This window comes from Amphiura filiformis, chromosome 17 (genome assembly GCF_039555335.1).
Source record: "Amphiura filiformis chromosome 17, Afil_fr2py, whole genome shotgun sequence".
NCBI lineage: Eukaryota > Metazoa > Echinodermata > Ophiuroidea > Amphilepidida > Amphiuridae > Amphiura > Amphiura filiformis.
Genome location: NC_092644.1, coordinates 19,133,149 through 19,160,513, shown reverse-complemented (window position 1 = coordinate 19,160,513; position 27,365 = coordinate 19,133,149). Strand labels below are relative to the sequence as shown.

Below are 27,365 nucleotides of genomic sequence, written 5' to 3'. Positions count from 1 at the left end.
GGCGACCCGAATCGGGTTACAATTTTTGGCGAGAGCGCAGGAGGCGGAAGCGTCTCCTGCCATTTGCTTTCGCCAGTCTCCCAGTCGCTTTTTCAGCGCGCGGGAATACAAAGCGCTGGCATTACCGCACCATGGGCATATATTACTCAAGAGGTAGCTCTAGAACGTGCCAAGATTCTTGCACAGTCTCTAGGTTGTTTGGAGGACACAGATGGTGATGAACAAGATATCCCAGATATGATCAAATGTCTACAAGACGTTGATGCAAACGATTTGTTGGCTGCAACCCCAAACACAGGAAGATTCTTAGAGCCTTTTTATGTACCGGTGCATGATGGACTTTTTCTTCCTGAAGATCCTGTTGATGCACAAGATCAGGGCAGCTTTAAGCAGTGTGAGTTGATTATTGGAAGCAACTCCAATGAAGGCAACTACTTCTTAATTTACGGCATTCCTGGTTTCAATAAAGACGAAGAAAGTCTTCTTGATATCGAAGGTTATGCTTCAGCGCTATCGATCACTTTTTCAAAGTTCAGTAATTCCGTTGGGTTAGATGCTATCGCATTTCAGTATAGACCGTGGAAAACACCCAATAATCAAAGCCTTCTCAGGGATGCAATAGACCTTGCAGTTGGAGACTACAATTTCATTTGCCCATCAGTCGAGTTGGCTAAAGCGTATGCCAGAGAGGGTAATCAAGTCTACTATTACCGGTTTGAAGAGCGTGCGTCTAACAGTCCATTTCCAGAATGGATGGGTGTTCTTCATGGTGATGAGATTCCCTATGTGTTTGGTATTCCGTTTGAAGCGTCATTTGGTTACAGCAACAGGGAGAGAGTAATGAGTTTGAAGTTGATGAGTTTCTGGGCAACTTTTGCAAGAACTGGGTAAGTTACGTTGAAACAAATTCATCAGGTTTTGTAATTAACGAATAAAGAGAGTTTTTCTTTTGTCAAAACCAATTTGAAGAAAATTTACTAGTGTTTATTGCTGACAGTTTCGTCAATGAGCCACTGACTTTATCAAAGCTTGGTGTTGTTGTCATGATCCAACAGCTGATGACTGGCGGGAAGTTATGTCACTTCCGGTAGCGATGTTAGTCTTGCATGCAGTCTTCAAAAGTGGATCATACACGTGACTTAGATTGTAGACCTCCTCGTCTCTGTTCATTACTCTTCGCCCCCTCTTCCTGATCTGAATTGATTCTTTAATCCATCTTGCTTTTCTATCACACACACACACCCCCACCCCCTCTCTCTCTAAGAGTTTAGACTCCCCCAATTGATAACATGATTAGCCCTGGCTATGTGATCATTTATTATTTTGCAAATTTGAAAATAACTTTGTCTTTTGAAACATTTTTCTGTCCCTTTAGAAACCCGAATTCAGATGCCTCTGACGCCGCTGATCCACGTTTTGTATGGCCGCAATACGATGTCGAGACCCAGGAATACTTGGTGCTGAATGAAGCACTTTCCGGGGAATCCTGGATTAGAGGTAGCGGGGTAAAGCCACTGGAATGTGCTTTTTGGAGAGAGTATCTGCCTAAGCTCGCAGTACAAACAGGTATATATTATTTAAAGTCAGATTCGGATTTAAAAAGTTTATAAAAGGTTTCTGCAATTTTCGAAGCAGTCTCAGGATATATGTTATGTTTTTTTATGAAAAATCCCAAAATACTATAAACCGCCCCTTTAAGGGAAGGGGTATGAACGTTTGGGCAGTATTTATTGTGGGACATTAGAGCACATCAGACATATCGAATTGCATTCTGAATACGAAGAATGTCCTTCTGATATCATATAATTTAGATTTTTTGAAATTCGCAATGTAATACACATTTTATGGCAAATTATTAAAAATTGATATTTTTGATATTTAAGAGTACTCGAAGTAAACTTTATAAATCTGATGATTTCTACCTAAAGTGTATGTAGGTGGGATGAAAAGCCGACGATCAATTGAAAATTTTGACCTTTCGTATTGAAGATATAGATTTTTTTTCCCAAAACACCAAAAAAAATTAGGTCTTTTTGGAAAAAAAATCCATATCTTCAATATGAAAGGTCAAAATTTTCTATTGATCGTCGGCTTTTCCTCCCAGATACACTTTAAGACTATATCATTAAATTTATAAAATTTACTTCGAGGACTGTTATATCTCCAAAATGTGAAAAATATCAAATTTTAATAATTTGTTATAAAATTTGTATTATATCGTGAATTTCATAAAATGTAAAACATGGCTGATATTTTAAAAAAAATGATGATTTAGTACGCACAAAATTATATTCTTCATATTCAGAATGCAATTCGATAGGTCTGATGTGCTCACATGTCCCACAAAAAATGCTGTCGAAACGCTCAAAACGCTCATTCCAGTTCCCTTAATAACTTGTAAATTACTAGTACCTTAAATTACCTGAAAACCCCGATTTGTTCTGTAAAGGCCATGTAGCGTCGCCCTTATCAACACATTCAAGAAATTGTTGAACATAATCTCTTCACAATTTGCACTATAAAACTGAATTTATACTCCATCACTGAGCGTCGAGCGATTGGTTTCTAATCAATGAGGTAGCGCTTTTTGTTGCGTTGGGAAAAGCGAGTTACCTCATTGGCCACATACCAATCGCTCGTCGCTCAGCGATGGAGTATAAATTCAGCTTTAGAAAGATCCTGACGTCGCCCTCATCGGTAGGAACATGTACAGGGTGGTTAATCTACCCTAAAACCGCTGAAAAGGTACTCCAAATGGCACATTCCCGTACGGTATATACCTTCAACCAAGGAGAACCGTCATGTTAATTTGATGTGAGAGGGCGCTGTGATCTTACGTAAAACATGTTAAAATAAAACATCTTGATCTTCACATTTTCCAGGCTCTATTGAGGAAGCAAAGACTACAAAGTCATGCAGATCCGTCGCAACTGGTATGGTGTTTGCCGCACCAACATTTGACCGATTTTTCGTTATCCCTCTGGCCATTACCATGAGTTGGATTTTATCGTTGTGAGTGAACGCCAATATCGACTTCTTGCGGGCGTTTTCTCGTTGCCCAGGCGGATTTTATCGTTGTGAGTGAACGCCAGTATCGACGTCTTGCGGGCGTTTTCCCGTTGCGATGAGATGGATTTTATCGTTGTGAGTGAACGCCAGTATCGACGTCTTGCGGGCGTTTTCCCGTTGCGATGAGGTGGATTTTATCGTTGTGAGAGAACGCCGGTATCGACGTCTTGCGGGCGTTTTACCGTTGCGATAAGGTGGATTTTATCGCTGTGAGTGAACGCATGTATCGACGTCTTGCGGCCGTTTTCCCGTTGCGATGAGGTGGATTTTATCGTTATGAGTGAGCGCCAACAATATTGACGTCTTGCGGGCGTTTTCCCGTTGCGAAAGACACAATTATTATTATTAGTAGTAGTTCAATTGTATTTATACACGGTAAAACAATGTTACCAAATTGCTCTTGTCTTCCACATAACCACGCATGCACGTATACATGACTAGTAAAAATTTATATAATTATACAATCGAAAATAACTCGAAATAATAATTTCAAACACTATCATGTTCATAAAATACAAGACTGTAAAAATAATTATTTCAAACAAAGTATAATAAGTACTAGTACGACCGATATTTTACAAAATACAAGCTTTTAAACACAATTACACATGTTTGTATTAACTTAATGTTAGTCAATCCTCTATACTTGACTAACTAGCTTGACTAACTTGATGCTAGAAAAAACTGTTTGACTATAGTCTATGACTAACTTAAAGTTAATCTATATATGGTGCCTAGTTTGAATAAACTAAACGTTAGTCAAACAATTCTTATCAAACCGGCTTGGCTCACATAATGCTAGTCAAACTAGCCTGACTTTTTCCATTCCATATCGTAATACTAGTCCAGTACAAACATAATTTTATATCATTAGTCAGTCATGCTTGACTAGTTTGAATTACAGATTTGACTAACCTGTAATTTAGCCTGACTACTTTAAAGCTAGTCAAGCCTGACTAGTTCATGTTGTCAGTGTCCCGATCTTCCCTTCCGTAGCCTTAATGTATATGCAATGTCAAAATTAACTAATTTCTGGATAACAATTAAAGAGCTCTGTTGTAAAAGGCCTTACATCCACCTCTGGCTGAAATTGATGTACTGGCATGACATTATCAGTGTGGAAAAAATATACATTTTGGTGGTTGTTTGACCTTTATACCACCTTCATTTCCGGAGATATCGTATGATTTGTTTGGGAAATTTTAGGGAAATTCTGAAAATCTGAACTTATATATCTGAATAATTATATAACATTTTAGGAAAATAGTTTTGTTTGAAATTACAAAACTTGTAGCTTGAGTTCGGAAATACTCAAAAAATGGCCGAAAATGGTATTTTGACGGATTTAATTAAGGGATCTGGACCCAGCAAACACAAAAACGTTTTAAAAACGTTTTAAATTAGTTATATTTTGGCTTTTGGTTTATGTAAAAACGTTTTAATAACATTAAAATGTCGGGTTATATAAAGGTCATGATAACGTTTTAAAACGTTTTGTATGAAAACACACTACAACAATATTTTGAAATGTTTTCAAAAAATGTTATTTGTAAACTATTTTTGCAAACATTTTTGCCAAATATTGTGTCAATACTTAAATAACATTATGTTGAAATATTTGAACCTAGCAAACACAGAAATGTTCTTAAAATGTTTTTTTCAAAACCTTTTAATAACATTTAAATGTCGGGTTATTTAAAGGTCATGGAAACGTTTTTAAAACGTTATTGAAAATATTTTGGGAAAACACTTTTCGCAAAATATTTTTTCAACCCCAAAATAACATTCTGTTTAGAATGTTTTGTATCAAGTTTTCAAGAATGTTTTTGAAATGTTATTAAAACGTTTTTATACCATTTATATAACCCGACATTTAAACGTTTTCTGTAAAACATTTTTGTTTGCTGAGCAGTAGATTATCAAAAAATGTTTTTTAAGGTTATAAAAACGTTTTATACTCTTAATATCCCCTTTATATAACCCGACATTTAAACGTTTTCTGACAACCTTTTATAACCTTTTGCGAATGATGTCGAAAACGTTTTGTGTTTGCTGGGGAATGAGCGTTTTGAGCGTTTCGACAGTATTTTTGTGGGATATGAGAGCACATCAGACATATCGAATTGCATTCTGAATACGAAGAATGTCTTTCTGATATCAAATAATTTTCATTTTTTTAAATTCACGATATAATAGAAATTTTATGACAAATTATTAAAATTTGATATTTTTCACATTTTTGATATATAACAGTCCTCGAAGTAATTTTTTAAAATCTAATGACATATTCTTAAAAAAATATGTAGCTGGAAGGAAAAGCCGACGATCAATCGAAAATTTTGACCTTTCATATTGAAGATATGGATTTTTTTCCCAAAAAGACTTAATTTTTTTTCGTGTTTTGGGGAAATCCATATCTTCAATACGAAAAGTCAACATTTTCAATTGATCGTCGGCTTTTCATCCCACCTACATACACTTTAAGTATAAATCATTAGATTTATAAAGTTTACTTCGAGTACTGTTAAATATCAAAAATATCAATTTTTAATCATTTGCCATAAAATGTGTATTACATTGCGAATTTCAAAAATCAAAATTATTTGATATCAGAAGGACATTCTTCGTATTCAGAATGCAATTCGATATGTCTGATGTGCTCTAATGTCCCACAATAAATACTGTCCAAACGTTCATACCCCACCCCTTAAAAAATTCATAATTAAAAAAGTAAATGAGATATTTTGATTTTTCTTTTTCTTTTTGGTTTTAAAAGCAGTAGACACGTTACATTAAGTAGTGCAAAAATGGGCTCAAATTTGATTGCAAAGGTGGTTTCTAGAAAAGAGGTAAATTTATTTTGTTGCAAAACGCCTTACATTCACAAACGGTGCGATATAACAGAAAGACTAAAATGAATAGGAAGGCTTGAAAATTGTACCAAACCTATCATATTAGTTATCCAAAACCAAAATTAATAAAATCGAACAAGTAGTAATAATTGCACAATTAAAAAAAGCTGTTTTTCTCAAAAAGTCAAAAGGTGTAAGGCCCTTTGTAATAAAGCTTTTCATTCATTTTGTTAATGTTAAAAATCTTTTAAGAATACAATTACAATTTTTTCTAAACTTGTCCGACGGCGAACCCAATAAACATGATAACCCACTAATTGTTATGAATTCCCGTCGTAAAAGCCTATCCTACATTGTACAATAGCAGTTTTAGCCTTTAGGTAAAGTTTTGGTGAAAAAAATGTTACGCCGCCCGGGTGTTACATAGTTGACCCCGGAATGTTTACAAATGACCCGTAACTTGGTCTATGATCGATTTTGTCAAAAAGTTATTCTCCCTAGGCCAGTCTCAACTGAATTTGTATTGAATATGTTGTGCGCCACACCATAGACCTCCTTTCTAGGGTCTATATCCACACGCGCGGTGTATTGACGAGATCTGAAATAAGCAAAGCCTTTAGGGTGAAAGATAATTCGACACGTAGAAAGAGCTGACGGGGGTGAAAGTGTACAGGGGTACAAGTGTCTAGGTGTGTGGAATTACTTTATGGTGTATGGCAACATACTATGTTTATCATGTATCGCCATCTCTGACTAACCTGGCAATACAAGCTATAATACAGAAAGCGCATTCAAGTTCAGCCTCAATTGCAAATGCGCATTATCGTCACACTATTATGAACCTCAGTGACACCAATAATCTGGTAAGTGAACTTTTTTTAAAATGAATTTGGTTTATAATTATTTTTAAAGAATTTGACATACTGGCGTATAAGTTTAATGACTAATTACAATTAATTGGTGAATGACAACAATGTATTTTATACATTAAATATCACTTAAATATTTATATTTTCATATCCATTCAAGAAAAGGGGACATTTTAATCGAGGCAATGTATGACAAACAGTTAAAAGTTGCAAAAACTTCAGATGCTGTTATCTCAAAACGGCCATTTTCGTGATAGACCACTATGTTATCCGAGCGATGATATAATGCTAGCACAGCGAGCATGAAATTTTGCATATTTGAACGTGTTCCTAAGGTTTTCCTATATCTTTATAGGGCTATTAAGCATGGTACCAAAAACATCTGTGCCAAAATTCACCCCCCTTCGGCTTGCTAAATATCACTGGTCCCCTTTCAACCTGCCAAAATGCTTACACCCCCCCTTTGACCTGCTAAAGATATTTGCCCTACCCCACCCCCTAATTTACTACCCCGGAGGTACACATAATTAAGTTGCACCACCCCTTAAAGGCACATGTACGATTTCCGCAAGGGTTGTACGATCGCTGTTTTAAGTAGCCGATTATTCGGCCTCAAATAGTTGCGACTACTCCGTTGAACAATTATGACTCTTAGGGTTCAATACCACTAATTATTTATTGCACAGTTTTCAAATGGAAAAATGGCTAATTTCGGACGAAAAAACACTCAACATAGCTTGACCTGAGACTGAACCGTAAACACCTTAAAATTGCAGTGCGCCCTCAAAGCGAAAGTTACACTTTCTTTCTATATATAATACAACCAAAAGGTCATATAATGAGAGAAAATATACTATTTTAAAGCATTAAAGCCCAAAATGTACTTTTTTGGCTATAAAACTTGGTCAATTGTAGTGATTTTATTTCAGTCTTTTCAGATGCCACACAAACAAATAGTTCTTCGTCGTATGAGTCCATTTATCGCCCAGGCCTATCAATGGTATATAACATTTGGATATTAAAATTTGAGTGAAAAATCAAAGAAACTTTCATGCTAAAAATGCAAAAATCAACTCGTGGACCTCACTGTCCGCAAATGCGACAATGCATCCGACGGACACGAGACAGCGGAAATACATTAGTTCTACCATACCAGTACCTACTGATACACTCCCCCCCAAAAAAAAACAATTTCAGCAACATTTGTATGTATGTCAAACGATTAGTTTAACCTTCCTTCCTTAAAGGCCAAAAAAAGATTGTTACGGTCAACGCGTAGGGCTGAGGGCTAAATTGGAGTTCACATAACAATGCGCGCGGGTGTCTGAGACAGACTTTCTTTTTTTGGCCTTATTGTAGTTGTTTTTAACCCTTACACCCAAAAATACCACAGAATACCACGATGAAAAATTCTGCGCATGCATGCATCCCAGGGTCTGCAATAACACGTGTAGATCCCGGTCCGCGATCGTCTGGTTGGCATGCGGGGGTAAAAGGGGGTTCGAATCCCGGGGGTGCCAAGTCAAAAATTCTTCTTCTTCTTCACTTTTTCGGATCTTCTGTGACTTCCGATAGCAAAAAACCTGGGTCAGTGTTGCAAATATAATGGTCTAATAACATGAATAACAACAGTCTAAGCTCTTTAGCTATATAAAATCATTGTTAGAAAATTCATTCATTCATTCATTCATTCATTCATTCATTCATTCATTCATTCATTCATTCATTCATTCATTCATTCATTCATTCACAAAAATACAATAATGCTAATTATGTTCATTCGCCCTTGTTTCAGTTCAACATGATTCTGCCTTTGTATTTCGCTTTGATAATAGTTGCAGCCTACGCTCAATCGAATCCGGTAGAAACAATCAAGACAGGGCAGATCATGGGAAAGCGCATTACTGTAAATGGTAGTATGGAAGTAGACGCCTTCCTCGGCATTCCTTTCGCAGGAGACCGCATATTTAAACTTCCTGTAGCAAAGACACCGTGGAGCGGTGTATTATCAGGAGACCGCAGATTTAAACTTCCTGTAGCAAAGACACCGTGGAGCGGGGAGCGGTGTATTCAATGCTACGGGGTATGGACATGGATGTTGGCAGGTACCCGACACTGTGTTTCCTGAATCTGAAGGAACTGAAATCTGGAATCCACATAATGCAGTCATGTCTACAGTAGAATTCACTTCGACCTTTGCAGGACTTAAACCCCATTACAAGCTATTAAACCAAGATAACACTCATTGAAAACAGCTCAACTGATTAAATCAGATCTTCTCTGGCTGTGCACATGTACTGTGTCTGTTTTACCTGTGCGGTATCGCAATGAGCTGGTATTATAGTTTCAGTTGGGTAACCGATTATAAAGGAAACGAAAGGTAACAATGGTATGTGGGCCTTTGTTCACGAAATGAGACAATGGTCTGCTTATTGTTAACCAGCATTCTTGAAAATGAGCAACATAATGATTGTTGACTTAACACGGTTTGGAAATAATTGTGCGAATACTTCCAAACACCTAAATTAGCTAAAAATTTAGGACATGTTACAAAACTATATTTTCTAGAATTTCATGGAATACTTTAAATGTAGCTTGTTCCGTTTTTTGTGGCATCCTTCAGAAGTGAGCGGTCCGTTACCAATATTTTCGGTCAAATCTCCATTCAATTAACACGGGGAGTTGGCTAGCTATGAGCTAGCTATGCCTTGCCCTCACTCATATTTTACCAAAGTGCGACTATATTTTTCTGAACATCTAACCTAGCTGTAATTTTAGGTCATGTTAGAGAAATACATTTGCTAGAAGTTTGGAGAATACTTTAAATATTGGCCGGTTATTTTTCACACAGTGATGTTAACTAGGCAAATGCCTATACTTCTAAACATACACTATTTGTAAAGGTCGCGCGTCAATGGTGAGAGCACTGTGTATTGTGTATAGGAAAACGGACAGTAACTGCAGTATGAGCAATCCCCTTGAGCGATGACTGCTTGAATCTCAATGTATGGGTTCCCTATCCCAGGCCACAAAATGCTGCGGTATTAGTTTGTATTAAAAACTTCGGTCGAAGTTTTGCCACAAGTTAAAAAAAATAACGGTTAGTTCATGAAAAGAAGAAGTGAAATTTAGCAAAACGCGACGAGGTTTATTTGCCCGTAAGAGAGCTCTATTGTTCCGCTATTGTATCTGCTATTGTATCCACTATTGTATTCTATTCATAAAAGCTACTGCAGGAATCGCGGCAATCCCTGATATTGCTGATGTCTACCGCCGGCGTTTCGCATTTATTAACAATCAAAATTATCCCATACTCTTACATTTTTAGTCTTATTCTCACCTTTTATATAATATTCAGAAATTGCAATTCGGAAAACTACTAACTTTTCAAGTGAAAATATATATTCCATCGAAAATATATCAGACTTAATTGTATACATAGAAATCTATTATACCCAACCCATAAGTGCCCAATGCACCCAAATATCCCCGACCACACCACTCCACGCCATACATAAATTCTGCCAGTCACATTTCCCCAATATGAAATTTTTTTAAAGTAAAATTTTAATTTTAATTTTACTTCATTAAAGTTTGGCGGAGGCGGGGTTCGACCTCACGGCGGCGGACTGCTTTGGATACACTATGAACCCAGCGCCTTAGACCCCTCGGCCACTTGTCTTCTTGGAATTCATTTGAAACTTATTTGAAGATATAATCGCAACTTCAACATAGGCCTACCACGTGACAAGCAAAGGCAGAAAACGTACCATATTTTGGAATTTTATTTGCCTAAAAACATTTATGTGTTTTATTAGCGCTCAATTATTGTTAACTGCGTGTTTTATACAAAAAAAATCCAATAATAAACATGATAACTCGGGGCGTCTATATGGACAATACATTATATCGATTTTGACACGTGCTTGTGTCTCAGTACATTTCCATGGTCAGTAAAATACTATAGAGGAAAACCTACCATTTTCTTGTATACACTTTCGATGTTTTTATCAATTACATAAAAAATCCATTTTAGACCCCAAATGTTTTTCAGGAAATAAAAGATTAGATCACCATAAAAACGAAACAGTAATCTTTTGCCGGGTCTAATGTAATATTCACATAGGATTTTCAACGTTTTTTCTATCCTTATTTTTGCTCAATTAAAAAAAATATTTTGGCGTATATAAAATTGAAATAAAATTCTCTGCTTCTTAAACGACATCAAATGTGCCACAATTGGGTATCACGAATCGTTATATATGATGTGCAGTTAATATTCATATTTTCTTTTATACAGAGGATGCTTCAGTTTTGACAGGAAAAATATTTTCTTGAAAACCCTCTCACTCGGTTATTTTAAAAAGGTAACCACGCTTCCCTAGAATGTGCAATAAATTAGCATTAAAATTTTTCTTATTCTAACAGCAAGCGTTTCTAGAATGTATCATGGCGAAATGTGGTGTAATCCCCGACCCTCTATGACTTGTTCACAAGTTGATGCTTTACAAATTACCCTCACTTGACCAAACACGCATAATACATGATCGAAACACCCAGCAGAGTTTTACATAAGATTATGTGGCTTGTCTTAATGATTCAAAAGATGCTACTTTCTTACCCACTGACACTAGCTAATTTGCATGGCAGAAATCTATAGTGCGGACACTCTTCAGTCGCAAACCAACAAAATTCGTGCTATTTTGGCGTTCTTGCAAAAGAAATCTCGTGAATCAAGTGCCCTCTCAACAATATCCCTAGATGTTTGCCAATAATGACACACTCTAGAAACGCCAACATAAATCACCCAACAGCTTCATTTTAAGAATTATTTCAGTATCCAAATCAATAGGAACAGAATGAGTATGGTCTACACATTCCAGGAAAATGTTTTATTTGTTTCTTCCGCCATTCTATATTTCCCTAAAATTATCACATTTTTTCTCCAAAATCCTATGTAAATGATTCTCCACGCTACGCAGAAATTATGTGCGATAAATCATACAAATTTGCCACAATTTTACATCACTTTAGACAGTATTGCAATATCTTGATGATTTTTAGGCATTTTGAACGGCAACTTGAGTATTTTCAGAAATCAAATATCGCGCCAAGGGGATGACACTCTTATTCACGCATTCATTTACAACGCTAACTTGTATCGAATCCCGGTGGTTTGCGACCAATGAAATGTCCGCACCCCTGGATTTATTAATCCCTGGTATGAATTATGTATTAGATTTGTCAAGGCAATAACCACGATCCGTTTTGTAATAATATAAAAGCACTTGCAATAGAATCCCGCTGAGTTCAATGAACTGCGCCCTGAAACCGATGGAGAAGTGCCCCATAAAGAAGCTATCCCATTGACCTCTATTAACAGGTCAGTGAGCTCTCCATACACAAATGAACAAGTACAATAGGACAAGGCCAGCACCTATTACCTGCTTAGTAACATGTTATTTTGAAGTCTTGAAGATTAGTAATCGTCTGTGCATATGAACTGCGCATTTATGATGCAAAATATTAGTTCTATATAATATTAAATTACAAATACTGGTATTATGATATACAAAACGACTAATAAAATCATGTCATCATGGCGTCATGTCAAAGGTTCATTATATCCCGTATGTTTGTCTAAATTCATATATATATTTGAAAACAATTTCTACACCAATTTAATATGTACTCAGGTGGAACCTTGCTTTTTTAATTTTCATTTCTTTTTATGTAACAAATTCAGGTTTTTCCATTACGCGGGGCCGCCGGGCAATACAAATTTAATGCTAACATTGAATGAACGCAGAATCAAGAATGGGCGTTTCTAGTACATACAGCGTCTGACTCTACCTGAGGACCTAGCCTAAGTCCCATGGGCTCCAAGAGTGGCTCTCCATCCACACATGAACAAATACAATGACGGGTCGCCATTGCTCTCCATACACAAATGATCAAATACAATGGCGAGTCCGACTGCCATGCAAATGAGCCAAATGAGCAGACCCTCTCAAGGGTCTGCTCTGTGATACCACACTGATCATACTGATCTTTATGTTATTACAGCGAGGCCCACCAGGAGGGTGAAAGTGCATAGGAACAATGCCGGAAACTACGTCACGCTATTGTTCGACCTAGGCTACATATTTTTTAACGCATGCGTGTTCGTCAATACAGCTTTAGTCTCCTCCGCCTTCACAACACGGTACGTGGAGTGTCTGGAATCACACTGACGGCGGAGGAGAATACTAGCTGGTCAGACAGTTTAATTTTATCAAGCATATAATACCTGAACAATCACCGTCATTTGATCGATTTACTACAGAATATATTGTATATTCAAAATATAATTTTAATATTGTAAACCTGTATATTTATATATTTGTGTACTAAAGTATAAGGACACGTGAATAAAATCATGTCGAAGACAAAATGGCCGCTAATCCGCCTATTGTCTAGACCTAGGATACATATTTCAACAGAGGGCAGCAGACTAGGATGCCTATCCCTTTGTCTATTATTCCTGGGCCCACATACAATGTTCAACACAAAGTGAACGATGTTATAACTTGGAGGGCTAACAAACCAACACCGCCAAATTCGACTGACGTGTGTACAACGTGGGATGCTATGAGGAAATTGAATACTCGTTGTCTGATCATGCATGTGTGTTTATGGTTCGGATAGCGGTTACTTAGCAACTCTCGTTCCGCCTTGGGTTTATTGAATACACTCTATAAGTCATCAATATGTCGTTTCCAGTCCTTGGCTGAACTATTGGGTTCAGCTATTTTTTAATAATTCTGTTACCCCATAGCATTAAAAAACTAGTATTTTGATAATTAAAATAGCTGGATGCGGTATGCAGCTGACTGGGGTGGTTACGGGTCGTTAAAACCACTAGAACCACAAACCGCGAAATATGGATATCCAACTAGTTTGCCCCGCAGGGCTACAAAGAACCACTAACCGCGAAATATGGATATCCAACTAGTTTGCCCCTGCAGGGCTATCAAAGAACCGCTAACCGCGAAATATGGATATCCAACTAGTTTGCCCTCGGAGCTTCAAAAACCACTCACCCCGAAATATGGATATCCAACTAGTTTGCCCCGTAGGGCTACAAAGCACCATTAACCGCGAAATATGGATATCCAACTAGTTCACCTCGCATGGCTACAAAGAACCACTTAGCGCGCAATATTTTTTACCTCAAAAAAGAATTAATATCTACCAAAAACGTTTCAAAACGTAAAAAGCGGCCAAAGTTTAAAAATCTTTCCTGTGTGGCTTTTCACCCTTTTTAAACTTGGTCCCATTTATGAAAGTTTTAAAGACCCATACGAAGTCATCTATAGGCTACTTGTTGGTTTTCTTAGTTGTCAATGTTTATTTTGTAGAGCAAATGAATTAATGTTCGTGCGTAATTGAATTTTTTTCCGTATAGACGTTATAATGTATTTTGTAGCAAATACTCACTTTGTTAAATTCTTCATCGTCATGTGCGATTCTGCGCCTTATGTACAGATGTAGGGCCTATATGTCGCAGGTTGACACATAGTCAATTTGCTAAGTATATAATACTCTACTACTCTTTATGATCACGCAATATAATAAAACATAAACCTTGAAATGTTTTTGATAATACATACGGTAGCCTACGTCATATTGCACCGCTTTCGAACAGTCTTAAACCTATAAGAGTACATTGTTGCATGTAAAAATTAGGACTCATTCTTCATGTTAATACTACTTTACTAAATGGGACCAAGTTTAAAAAAGGGTGAAAAGCCACACAGGAAAGATTTTTTAAACTTTGGCCGCTTTTTACGTTTTGAAACGTTTTTTGGTAGATTTATGGAGGCGAATATTATTCCGGAGTTAGCTCCTTGTCACTCTATGATGGCAAATATTTGGATTATTGTGTCAATGAATTACAGAGTAGGAGCATTTGGATTTCTTGCGACTGGAGATTCTAGTGCACCTGGAAATCATGGACTTTACGATCAAGCCATGGCATTACAGTGGGTACAAGATAACATCAATACCTTTGGAGGCGATCCCGATCCAAATCGGGTCACAATTTTTGGCGAGAGCGCTGGCGGCGGAAGCGTTGCTCTCCATTTGCTCTCACCAGTTTCCCAATCACTTTTTTAGCGTGCAGGAATTCAAAATGCTGGTATTGTACAGTACCTTAGGGATATATTACTCAAGACTACTCTAGACCGTGCCAAGCGCCTTGCACGGTCCCTAGGATGCTTGGAAGACGTAAACGATGAAGAACAAGATATTCCAGATGCAAACGACTTGTTATAAGGACGATTCTTACCAGTGTATGACGGAATCTTTCTTCCTCAAGACACCGTTGATGCTCAGGCAACTTTAAGCAGTGCGAGTTGATTATTGGAAGCAACCCCAATGAAGGTAATTACTTCCTTATTTACGGAGTTCCTGGTTTCAATAAAGAGGAAGAAAGTCTTCTTGATTACGAGGGTTATATTGCTGAACTGAGGTACAAATTTCCATCTGTCCGTCATTCCTTTGGGTTAGAGGCCATCGCATTTCAGTATAGACCGTGGAATACGCCCAATAATCAAAGCCTTCTCAAAGATGCAATAGATCTTGCAGTTGGAGACTACTCCTTCATTTGCCCATCAGTCGAGTTGGCTAAAGCGTATGCCAGAGAGGGTAATCAAGTCTACTATTCACCGCACTATGGTTAATAGCCACAAGGTGCATGACCACATGTTAGAGATATCGAATGTCCTTTTCCAGTTTGCACAAACTTCTGGACAACAGCAAGAAATCCTGATAGCACAGATCTTGGAAAACAGTAGTCCGACGAGTAGGACCTTTGTTTCTAAGTTACCAGACTATACACATTTCACACTATGATCACTATCTCCATAGGCCTATCTCAATAGGCCAATGCTATCTCAAAAGGCGCAAGAAAGACGAATCGCGAAAGTCCAGTGACCGCGCCGCCCAAAGAGTAATTAGCAAAGATTATAAAAGCACACGCCAAGAGTTTTGGCCCTCTTGGGTACTAGTACGTACATGTAGCCCTAAGAACTAGGGCTTGGTGGAGTGACTAAAGGGCATAGCTGAAAAAAGATTAAGATATCACTGATGACATTACCCAGCAAACACGAAACGTTTTCGACATCATTCGCAAAAGGTTATAAAAGGTTGTCAGAAAACGTTTAAATGTCGGGTTATATAAAGGGTACATTAATGGTATAAAACGTTTTCATAACACTAAATAACATTTGTTGGTAATTTACTGCACAGCAAACACAAATGTTTTACAGAAAACATTTAAATGTCGGGTTATATAAAGGGTATAAAAACGTTTTAATAACATTCTAAAATCATTTTTGAAAACTTGGTACAAATCATTCTAAACAGAATGTTATTTTGGGGTTGAAAAAATATTTTGCAAAAAATGTTTGCCCAAAATATTTACAATAACGTTCTTAAAATGTTTTCACGACCTTTATATAACCCGACATTTAAATGTTATTAAAACGTTTTGTAAAAAAAACATTTTAAGAACATTTCTGTGTTTGCTGGGTGCAAATATTTTAACACAATGTTATTTAAGAGCTCTTGAACATAATTTTTTAGAAGTGGCTCTATACCTCAAAAAATAGATTTTTCTGATATTTTGTGCAATGATGCATGTTAGGGTGTTGACTACTTGTGTGACTAAAAAATTCAAAAATCGGCTCGTTGCCATGGAAACGGCCAAAACCCAGATTCTGTCATTTTGGGCCAAATTGGCAGTGAAATTAGTTAAAAAAACATGTTATTTCAAGTGTTCGCTCCAACTAAGCCATATAATGCTGGTACATTACATTAAGTTCTTGTGAAAGGACATCTATTCATCTGATGATCAGCATATTTAGAGGTCAATAAGTTATTCTTAAGGGTACGTGCAGAGCCCATCTGTCAGGTGTATTTTCACTTTTTCATAAAATGTCATTTTAGCACCTAAAATATCATCATGAAAATCAACAACCCGGTGTTGCCAGGATTTTGTCCATTCTAGTGTGGGTAGTGCAGCTAGGTACTTTACATTTTAGTAAAAATCAGCTTGGGCAAATGTTACTTCTAAATACAGTGTTGCCAGAAAAACCGGTATTTTTGCAAATTGACATTTTGTCAAATTACGCCTTTTTGTCACAATTATGTGCATTTTGACAAATACTTTCCTTCAAGGTGAATCCAAACAACACATTTTTTGTCTTTGTAAATATGTAAATACTGAAAATTCAAAATTAGTTTTGCCAGAATTCTTGATAAAACACCCAATATTAGTATTTTACTGATAGTATGATTTGTTGTTGATGGTTTGGTTGGGAAATGATTATTTCTAATTTCCATACATCGAATTTACATAGTATAGATTGTTATATGAATTTTTAAACACCTGAGCACAAAGTAAGTGTTGCCAGAATTCTTGATAAAACACCCAAAATCATAATGCCACGATCCAGTCCTCTCACGCTAAAGTTGACAACGTCAAAATTTGGTTTACTATCATCAATAGCTTGTCCTAAAAAGTTTTGAAAACCCCACGGTTCTAGTATTATCTAGTGCAAAGTTATAGTCAGGGTAATTATGGGTATTAATTTTGTTCTTTGTTTTCTATTGAATTTTGAACTGGTCACGCAAGCCTTACTGGACTGGATCAATAATAATCAAAAATATTGATATCAATTTCAGCAATAATTAAAAAATATATAAATATCGTTATCAATAATAAACAAAATTATTATCATCAATATCAAAAATATTAACATCAATAATATCAATAATAATCAAAAATATTAACATCAATATCAATAATAATCAAAAATATTAATATCAATATCAATAATAATTAAAAATATTAATATCGATATCAATAATAATGAGAAATATTAATATAAAAATCAATAATGATCAAATATATTAACATCAATATCAATAATAATCAAAAATATTAATATCGATATCAATAATAATCAAAAATATTAATATGAATAATAATCAACAATATTAATATGAATAATAATCAAAAATATAAATATCAATATCAATAATAATCAAAAATATCAATATCAATAATAATTAAAAATATTGATATCAATTTCAGTAATAATTTAAAAAAATATAAATATCGTTATCAATAATAATCACAAATATATATGAACATCAATATCAATAATTATCAAAAATATTAATATTAATATCAAAAATAATCAAAACTATAAATATCAATTTAAATAATAATCAAGAATATTAGTATCAATTTCAATAATAATCCAAAATATTAATAACCATATCAATAATAATCAAAATATTAATATCGATATCAATAATAATGAAAAATATTAATATCAAAATCAATAATGATCAAATTTATTAACATCAATATCAATAATAATCTAAAATATTAATATCGATATCAATAATAATCAAAAATATTAATATGAATATGAATAATAATCAAAAATATAAATATCAATATCAATAATAATCAAAAATATATATTAATATCAATAATAATCAAAAATATTAATATAAATATCAATTTTAAAGTATTAAGATAGTTTTGATTATTGTTGATATTGATATTAATATTTTTGATTATTATTGATATTAATATTTTGCTTATTATAGATATTAATATTGATATTTTGCTTATTATTGATATTAATATTGATATTTTGCTTATTATTGATATTGATATAAACATTTGTGATTGTTATTGATATTGATGTTAATATTTTTTATTATTATTGATATTGATAGTTTTGATTATTAGTGTTATTGATATTGGTGTTAATATTTTTAAATATTATTGATATTGATATGAATATTTTTGATTATTATCGATATTGATAGTTTTGATTATTAGTGTTATTGATATTAATATTTTTGAATATTATTGATATCGATGTTAATATTTTTGATTATTATTGATATTAACCCTAGAACTACGAAGTACCACCCCAAGATTTTTTGTCCGTCATAAAAAAAATGTGCGCATTTACGCTCGGACCTAAACTAATCGTAGATCCATTCTTTGCGCCCATATTAGTGTAAAAATGTTTACCAGCACCTTACCTGGGGGTAGGACCGACTGTCAAAGATGACAATAGAGGGGGGGGGGGGGGGTTGGCGAGGGCCACCAATGGTTTCTACAGTAAAATAAATTATTTTCATTTCGCTCATGTAAAATTATTATAGGCTATTGACTTTTTACTTGTTAGTTTGAGGAGAAAATTCAGTCAAAATCGCATTTTTTGTAGAATTCTTAGCCGAAAATCAATTTTGCCAATACTTTTGTACATAGCTGAAATTTTCCAAATTTGCATGGGCGCCCTCACATTATGACGTCATAGCGATATTATGAGAGGGACTGTATTTAGAAGTAACACTTGCCCAAGCTGATTTTTATTAAAATGTAAAGTACCTAGCTTGTACTACCCACACTAGAATGGACAAAATCCTGGCAACACCGGGTTGTTGATTTTCATGATGATATTTTAGGTGCTAAAATGACATTTTATGAAAAAGTAAAAATACACCTGACAGATGGGCTCTGCACGTACCCTTAAGAATAACTTATTGACCTCTAAATATGCTGATCATCAAATGAATAGATGTCCTTTCACAAGAACTTAATGTAATGTTCCAGCATTATATGGCTTAGTTGCAGCGAACACTTGAAATAGCATGTTTTTTAACTAATTTCACTGCCAATTTAGCCCAAAATTACAGAATCTGGGTTTTGGCCGTTTCCATGGCAACGAGCCAATTTTTGAATTTTTTTTAGTCACACAAGTAGTCAACACCCTAACATGCATCATTGCACAAAATATCAGAAAAATCTATTTTTTGAGGTATAGAGCCACTTCTAAAAAATTATGTTCAAGAGCTCTTAAGTGTTGACAAAATATTTGGCCAAAAATTTTCATACAAAACGTTTTAAAACGATTTCATGACCTTTATATAACTCGACATTTTAATGTTATTAAAATGTTTTTACCTAAACCAAAATATAACTTATTTAAAACGTTTTAAAAACGTTTTTGTGTTTGCCGGGTAGGTCCGAAAGGACTTGAGCAAGTCTAACTATCGGATGCTAACTTTCTCCATACCTACTTTCTGCTATTTTTGCCACCCATTAGTTATAGTATACTAATTTTTCATTAAAAACCGTCCACACGCAAAACGCACACAAATTTGCCATAATTGGGCGCTTTTAGGGGCACTTGGCTGCGCACGATTGGGCGCATTGGTCTCCACTGAAATTTCACCCATCGATATACTAAAACCGGTAGATCATCACTTGGCTCGTTGGATTCGTCTATGGAATTCTTCTGCTGAGAAATTCTTACTTATATACTAACAGCCTATGGAGTGAAACCTCATCTTGGTTTTTAAAAAGAAATATTTATACTTAAGTAAAGTCATACTTTTTGGTTTTTAATAATATATTCAAAATTGCGAATATCTAAGCAAAACGATTATACCAATCATATCGGTCTTTTTGTAAAAGTTTAATATATCAACTTGGTGGCTCTGAAAAGGGTCGGACTGCTAAATATCAGAAATATTAATTTTTATATTGCGAATTAATTTCAGAATATAATTCAATATGTCTGATGTGCCGTCATGTCCCACAAAAATACTGTGCAAATGTTGCTATCCGAGCCCTTACTGTATTTTCAAAATGTGCATGTATGTCCATTCATCTTTCATAGTTTTTAGACTATTATGATATTTTTGGAAATGTAAAGGATGTTTTTGTAATGTTGTCCTTAACTGTTTATTTAAAGTTATTTTTATGGTTTTATTTTAGTGTTTTTATTTTAGTATTTTTTTTAATGTTCTTTTACGGTTTTCGCATATTTTTATTGTTTGTTTGTTGTCTGTTTGTTTTTAATTTTTTTTTTGAGCTTATTGTTGCAGCAGTGGCCTGGGTCTAAAAATAATTTACTTTTAGCAATCTATGCAATTTACCAATTTGAACTGAACTTAAGGTGGTACTGCCCCTGATAAATTTGTCACTATTTTTGCCTTTTTCTCAAAAAATAATAACATGTCACACTGGTAACAAAAGTTATGTATATTATATGGGCAAGGAATCCAGTTACTATATAGATGATGTGACCTATGATGTCACATGTTTACATTCAGACCGCCCTCTGTTGTTTCAAAGCAGGCAAAATAACACAGAAGTGTCTATGACAGACCACATAAATCTCTTTAAAACTCAACTTTTAAAACCTTTGAAGTTTTGTGTGATATTATGTATATAGCTTGATGCATTTATAAAGAAGATTGATACCATTTTTTGTATTATTTGCTTTGAAACCAAAGTTAATGAATAAAAATCAACTTCTTCCATGTAAACTATAGTGTTTTTTGCCCGACAATTTTGATCACAGACCAACAGAGGGCGTATCAAATGTAAACACATGTCACCTCATCTATATACACTGGACTTTCAGTTACTCATTATAAGCGGTACGTTATTTATGATAAGAAAAGAGGTATCGCTAGAATGTACCTAATTTCTTAACATAAATAATGAACCACTTGTATTGAGTCACTGAAATTTCAGTGAAGTAATTGGATTCCTTGCCCCTATAACATACATAACCTTTGTTGCCAGTGTGTAGTTATTTTTTGAGAAAAATGCAAAATTAGTCACTCAAAAATATCAGAGGGTGTAGTACCACCTTAAAATGGTGACCTTTAGTTGTTTATGCGGGTTGTTATCAATAGTATGGATGAATAAATTTGCTAAGTCAATCCAAGGTCAATCTACTTATACAAAAATATTAAAGCTGTCAGCTCAGAAAGCAGTGGCATTTACCGTCGTAACATCAAGTTTTCATTCTGCATGACTCTATTACATTACTGTTGGATAAACTCAACCGACCCAGGTGAATTAACCGATATTATTTTGAGGATCTGTGGGATAGGTGTCCACGTCCAACTTTATAGTTTCCTCGACACATACATGCATCGACTGTTTATCATATTGACATTGTTTTTAACGGAACACGACTCGTAACGAGATAGACACCCATGTGTAGCCACCACCTTCTGTCTTGGAAATTTACCTGACTGGCGCCCTCTATTTTGGATTACCAGCTAGAGATGCACTAAATCATAAGATAAAAGTCACAGAATTGTTTGACCATCTCGGAGTAGATTTACCTTTTCTACCGTAAAGATTACGTAAAGATTACGTATTATTGCATAAGTGGATGGATATTATGTTGTGCCAGGAAATAAATCACTTGTAGTCTGAGATCCAACAAGAACGGATAAGTACTATTGTGTTTCCTAGCTGTTATATTATATGCAAATCTTGCGTGTATTGGGAAAATGGTCATTCGAGTCATGTCAAACCAAATTTGTGATGTCAAGAATAGAACAAAAGGGTTCGCTAATGAGCAGCGATAGACTCAAGAACGAGTCAGAAATTAGACCCTACATTAGTAGAAAAGAGTGTATTTGATCGTTATCTCATACATAAAGTTGTAGCTTCGATAAAGAATACGAAGTTCACAAAAGTTTATTGTGCATGTACGTACATTATGCATTGCATTGCTATGCACACGTACACACAGTGTGTGGAATATTGTATAAATCTGTGCTTGTCTCAGCGCTGAGAAAAGTCCAGCGCACATGTTTACAAACCACGCTGGGCGCTAGACTTGATCAAGACTTGCGTTCATGCTGATAGTGGACCTAAATAGGCTAGGTCTAACTTTCATGGGTTTGGACTTAGATAAGTCTAATCATTGTTTTGACTGGATTTCATCCTTGCCCTTGACAAAAGTTGAAATAAGTTTCTGAATTTAATTCAGGGACCATCTCAGATTTAGTGAGATTGTAAACAAACCAGTTTATTGTAAAATAGACTCAATATGGCTGCAAAATATCCAGGGGATATTGAACAGATTGAAAATGCTAGTATTGCTAAAAGCAAAGTTAGCAGGAGATCAAAGAGTAGTATTAGCAGTGCTATTGCCAAGGCTGCTCTGCGTAAAGCAGAGTTAATGAGTAAACAAACAATAGTTCAAAAAAGACAAGCAATTGAGAAAAAAGAGCTTGAATTGCAACAACAAAAGGAGTCTATAGAGATAGATGCAGAATTGGAATTAGAAAATACCAAATTAGAAATTTATGAAAATCTCAGTACATCTGAAGGTAGTCAGGAAGGTTCGCCTCTACCATCTACAATAGACAGCCGAAAAAACGTACAAAGTTGGCTTGATAATCAAAATGATAGTCCTGGAAAGGTTGAAATTCAGGAACCAGTTGTGCAAAAATCTGATGTCAGAATGCAAAGGCCAACATCAGATGTACATGTAGACAGGTCTATGGCAGCTGGTCAAGACATATCTCCTGAACCACAGAGAGAAACTGTACATGTTGAATTGGCTTCTAATATAAAGCAGTGTGATGATAGGAATATAATACCTCATCATCAGGAGTCAGCACAGAAAGTACAGGTGAACTTGGAAGTACCAGTGCTACCAAATAGACTTCCTGCTTCGTTGAAACCTAGAAATATGGACCCGGTAGTCAGGCCGAAAGTTAGACAGCCAAAGTTGGAAGACCACAGATCTGAACGTGATGTGAACCGGCCACGGCTTGATTACAATAGTTATCCAGAGGAATATACATTCCGACCAAGACATGTGCATGATGATGCACCTCCTATGAAGCCATATAGACACATGCAGGGACCAGCACCTGCAGATCAGTATGATCAGTTTATGCCATATTACATGGACTATAGACCACAGCAACAGCCATATTTTGGCCCACCATATAGTGTACCCACACAGCCTGTTGGCCCCCCACATGTTCCAACAACTAGTGTACCAACAGAGCCTCAACAGCAAAGACAGGCAGATCATTCTGCAGACCAAGCTGAACAGCTTAGTGAATTAACTAGATTGCTGATAAAACAGCAGTTGCGAGCTTTATTGCCAGAGACGAAGATCCAGACTTTCGATGGAGATCCGTTAAAGTATACATCATTTATGAGAGCCTTCGCATTTGGTGTCGAGGACAAGACAGATGATGAGAAAGAAAGACTGGAGTTCTTATGTCAGCATACAGATGGAGATGCCAAGAAATATGTAGAGAGCTATCTTCATTATGAGGATCCAAAGGAAGGCTTCGAGAAAGCTAAAGAAACTTTAGCCAAGAAGTTTGGAAGTGGCCATAAAATTGCACAAGCAATGCTGAAGAAGGCCAAATCCTGGCAAGAAGTTAAAGATGAAGATAAAAGCTTAAATGCCTTTTCGCTATTTCTTACCGAGTGTAAGAACATGATGCAGACAGTGGATGCCTTAAGTGAGTTAGATCATTCTAACACCCTGAAGATTCTTGTTGCGAAACTGCCATACCGACACAGGAATCTATGGAGAAATAAAGTATACGCTATTGAAGAAGAACAAGGAAATACAGTAAAGTTCAGCGATCTTGTTCAGTTTGTCGACAGACAGGCGAGAATAATTGCGAATCCAGTGTTTGGTAGAATAGGGAACTCAGAATCCTTCAGTAGCAACAAGAAGAAAGCCTTCACTACAACTGCTCAAGAGGTCACAGAGAAGAAAGCTTCAAACAAGTCATGCACCTACTGTGGAGATGGCACCAAGCACAAGATCATGGAATGCAGAAAATTCTCCAAGTTGCAACCTAAGGAGAAATCAGCCTTCTGTTTTGACAAAAAATTGTGCTTTGGTTGTTTGGAAGCAGGACATCCTAAGAAGCAGTGTAAGGATCTGTTGAAGTGCAGTAAATGTCAGAAAACACATCCAACTGCGATGCACAGAGACAAACGAGAGCAAGAATCTCAATCACCTAAACAAAACAAGTCTCAAGAAGAGGCAACTGCTCGTGGCAGTAATGTAGTGACTGGTTGCACCAAGACTCTAGCTTCAGCAGCTACAAGTAGTGATACCTCACCATTAATGACCATAATACCAGTATTGGTGAAGCATGAAGCCAGCGATAGTTTCATAGCCACATATGCTTTCTTGGACAACGGCTGTGATGCGGTTTTCGCCTCTTCACTACTACAACAGCGAATGAACCTGAGGACTCAAAAAAGAAAACTGCTAATAGGAACTTTGACTTCGAAGAAAACCGTGAACTCAAAGGTGGTGTTGGATAAATTGCTAGTGGGTGATTTAAATCAGAAGAATTTCATCCCGTTACCACAGGTGTATATCGAAGACAAGATTCCAGTCTCCGCAAAGGATGCACCGACTCAAGAGGATCTGAGAAGATGGGCACACCTTTGCGATATACAGTTGCCAGTAATACCAAGCGAGTACCCATGTATTCAAGAGGTAACAATGATGATTGGAAGCAACACTCCGGCAGCCAGCATGCCGCTGGAAGTAGCCACAGGAGAAATTGGTGAGCCATACGCTATACTCACACCCCTGGGATGGGCAGTGTACGGTATTCCAGGAAGATCCAGCCAGGAAGTTCAAACCTACTTCTGCAGTGTAACAGAAGGTAGCCTGGAAACCATGGAGACCCAGTTCCAGTCTTATGTGACCCTGAGTTCAACAAACGTATGAGTGATAGAGGCCTGCCAGTCAAGCAGCTGGTAGAAAGACCAGACTGGATACAGGGGCCGGCGTTCTTGTCAGAACCAGAGGAAGAGTGGCCGGGTGTAGAACCGGCAGTATCAGAAGAATCTCCAGAGTCCACAGACGTGGGAGTCCACGCTGTTACAGCTGAAGACCAGAGCCAAGATAATGCTATAGACCAGCTGATAGAGCACTACTCCAGCTGGACAAGGCTCAGAAGAGCAGCGGCCTGGTGGCTGAGACTTAAGAAGATTCTTAGAACCAAACAGAGACAGAGTCACAACTTCACAGACGCACTTACTGTGCAGGAGTTGGAAGAGGCAGAGTGTGCAATCATAAAACATGCACAGAAATCTCTGCAACTAGACTCAAAGCTTACCAATTTAGACCCACAGGTGATGGATGGGATGGTAAGAGTAGGCGGTAGACTGAAAAACGCCAAGATACCGCAGAATGCGAAGCATCAACTCATCATTCCGAAAGATCACCACATAGCGACTCTCATAGTCCGTCATATTCATGGAGAGATTCATCACCAGGGTAGTAACCACGTTCTCGCCGAATTACGACAGAAATACTGGATTGTGAAGGCCCGAGCTAAGGTGAAGTCAGTCTTAGGGAAGTGCATAATCTGCAGAAAACACCGAATGCCAGTTAGCAAACAGAAGATGGCTGATCTTCCCGCCTACCGAGTAAAGAGTGATGATCCAGCCTTTACAGTCACTGGATTAGATTACTTCGGACCCTTCCATATAAAGCAGGGCAGAGTAACAAGGAAGAGATACGGTATGCTGTTCACGTGCATGAATAGCAGAGCAGTCCACATTGAAGTCGCTCACACCCTGGACACTAGTTCCTGTATTGATGGGATTAGGCGATTTATAGCAAGGCGTGGACCAGTCAAAGTAATTCACTCTGACAACGGAAGCAACTTGGTCGGTGCGGACAATGAGTTACAGCGCGCTCTGCAAGAACTAGACCAAGACCAAATACAGAACTTCTCAACATCCCACACATTTGAATGGCGATACAATCCACCAGCAGCCTCCCACCACGGTGGAGTATGGGAAAGGCAAATTCGTACTGTAAGGAAGTTAATGTGTGCCATCCTCAATGAACAACACCTGAAGACATGCAGGTCGGATGAGCAACTTCATACCTTCATGTGTGAGATAGAATCGACGTTGAACAGCAGGCCACTCACAAGAGTGTCGGATGATCCGGATGACTTGGATGTCATCGCGCCCCGGACCTCTTGTTGCTGAGACCGAGGGCGGACATGCCACCAGGGTGCTTTGTCGAGAAGGACATCTACGCTCGTAGACGTTGGCGTCAGATCCAATACTTGGCCGATCTGTTTTGGCAAAGATGGCTGAAGGAATATTTACCTGAACTTCAGCGCAGACAGCGTTGGCTGCAGCCACAGAGGAATCTGAAGACGGGAGACGTTGTTCTCATAGTAGATGAGTCAGCTCCTAGGAATTCCTGGTTGATGGGAAAGATCGTCACAACCTTGCCAGACAAGAATGGTCGAGTGCGACAGGTTGATGTGCGAACCAAGTCATCCACCCTACGGAGGCCCATCAGCAAGTTGTGCCTGTTGTTGGAGGCAGAAGAATAAGCTGTCTGTTTTCATGGTTACTGGAGACTTGAAGTCCAGAGCCTATGTCTTTTATGTTTGTTAGATTGACTTTGTCTTGATGTATCCGGTAGGGAATGTCTCAGGTGTCTTGTTGTTAAAAATCAAAATTATGGCTTATTGATAACAGTAGACTTCACTAGGTGACACTTGCGCAGTGCGTAGGTCTTCGTATACAAAAGACATCTGCGCAGGCAATACAAATTTATTCATTAGGAGACACTTGCGCAGTGCGTAGGTACGCGATGCAGCACTCGCGCAGATGCGAACACGGTAACACAAATCTAATGGGTTTGTCGGAGTAAGA

General features: G+C 36.7%; 4 protein-coding genes across 4 annotated transcripts in view; all 4 read left to right on the top strand.

The window, feature by feature from the left end:
- The window catches only part of LOC140137029 (cholinesterase-like), a 53,496-nt gene extending 48,908 nt beyond the window's left edge, over positions 1–4,588 (top strand). The window contains exons 5-6 of the mRNA XM_072158688.1: positions 1,376–1,566; positions 2,883–4,588. Of these exons, the coding sequence (XP_072014789.1) occupies positions 1,376–1,566; positions 2,883–3,016 (325 nt within the window). The 3' untranslated portion in view covers positions 3,017–4,588. The remainder of the gene's footprint in view (positions 1–1,375; positions 1,567–2,882) is intronic.
- Positions 4,589–8,591: 4,003 nt separating this feature from the next.
- On the top strand, positions 8,592–15,106 carry LOC140137028 (acetylcholinesterase-like). The gene is given in 5 exon segments (XM_072158687.1): positions 8,592–8,790; positions 8,846–8,960; positions 9,774–9,842; positions 14,643–14,705; positions 14,707–15,106. Coding segments are annotated over 5 exon segments (846 nt in total).
- Positions 15,107–22,645: 7,539 nt separating this feature from the next.
- LOC140137027 (uncharacterized) lies at positions 22,646–25,407 on the top strand. The gene has a single exon (XM_072158686.1). It carries the CDS (start codon positions 22,729–22,731, stop codon positions 25,405–25,407), a length of 2,679 nt encoding a protein of 892 aa, XP_072014787.1. The 5' UTR covers positions 22,646–22,728.
- On the top strand, positions 25,404–26,684 carry LOC140137025 (uncharacterized). The gene has a single exon (XM_072158685.1). It carries the CDS (start codon positions 25,404–25,406, stop codon positions 26,682–26,684), a length of 1,281 nt encoding a protein of 426 aa, XP_072014786.1.
- Positions 26,685–27,365: the final 681 nt, after the last annotated feature.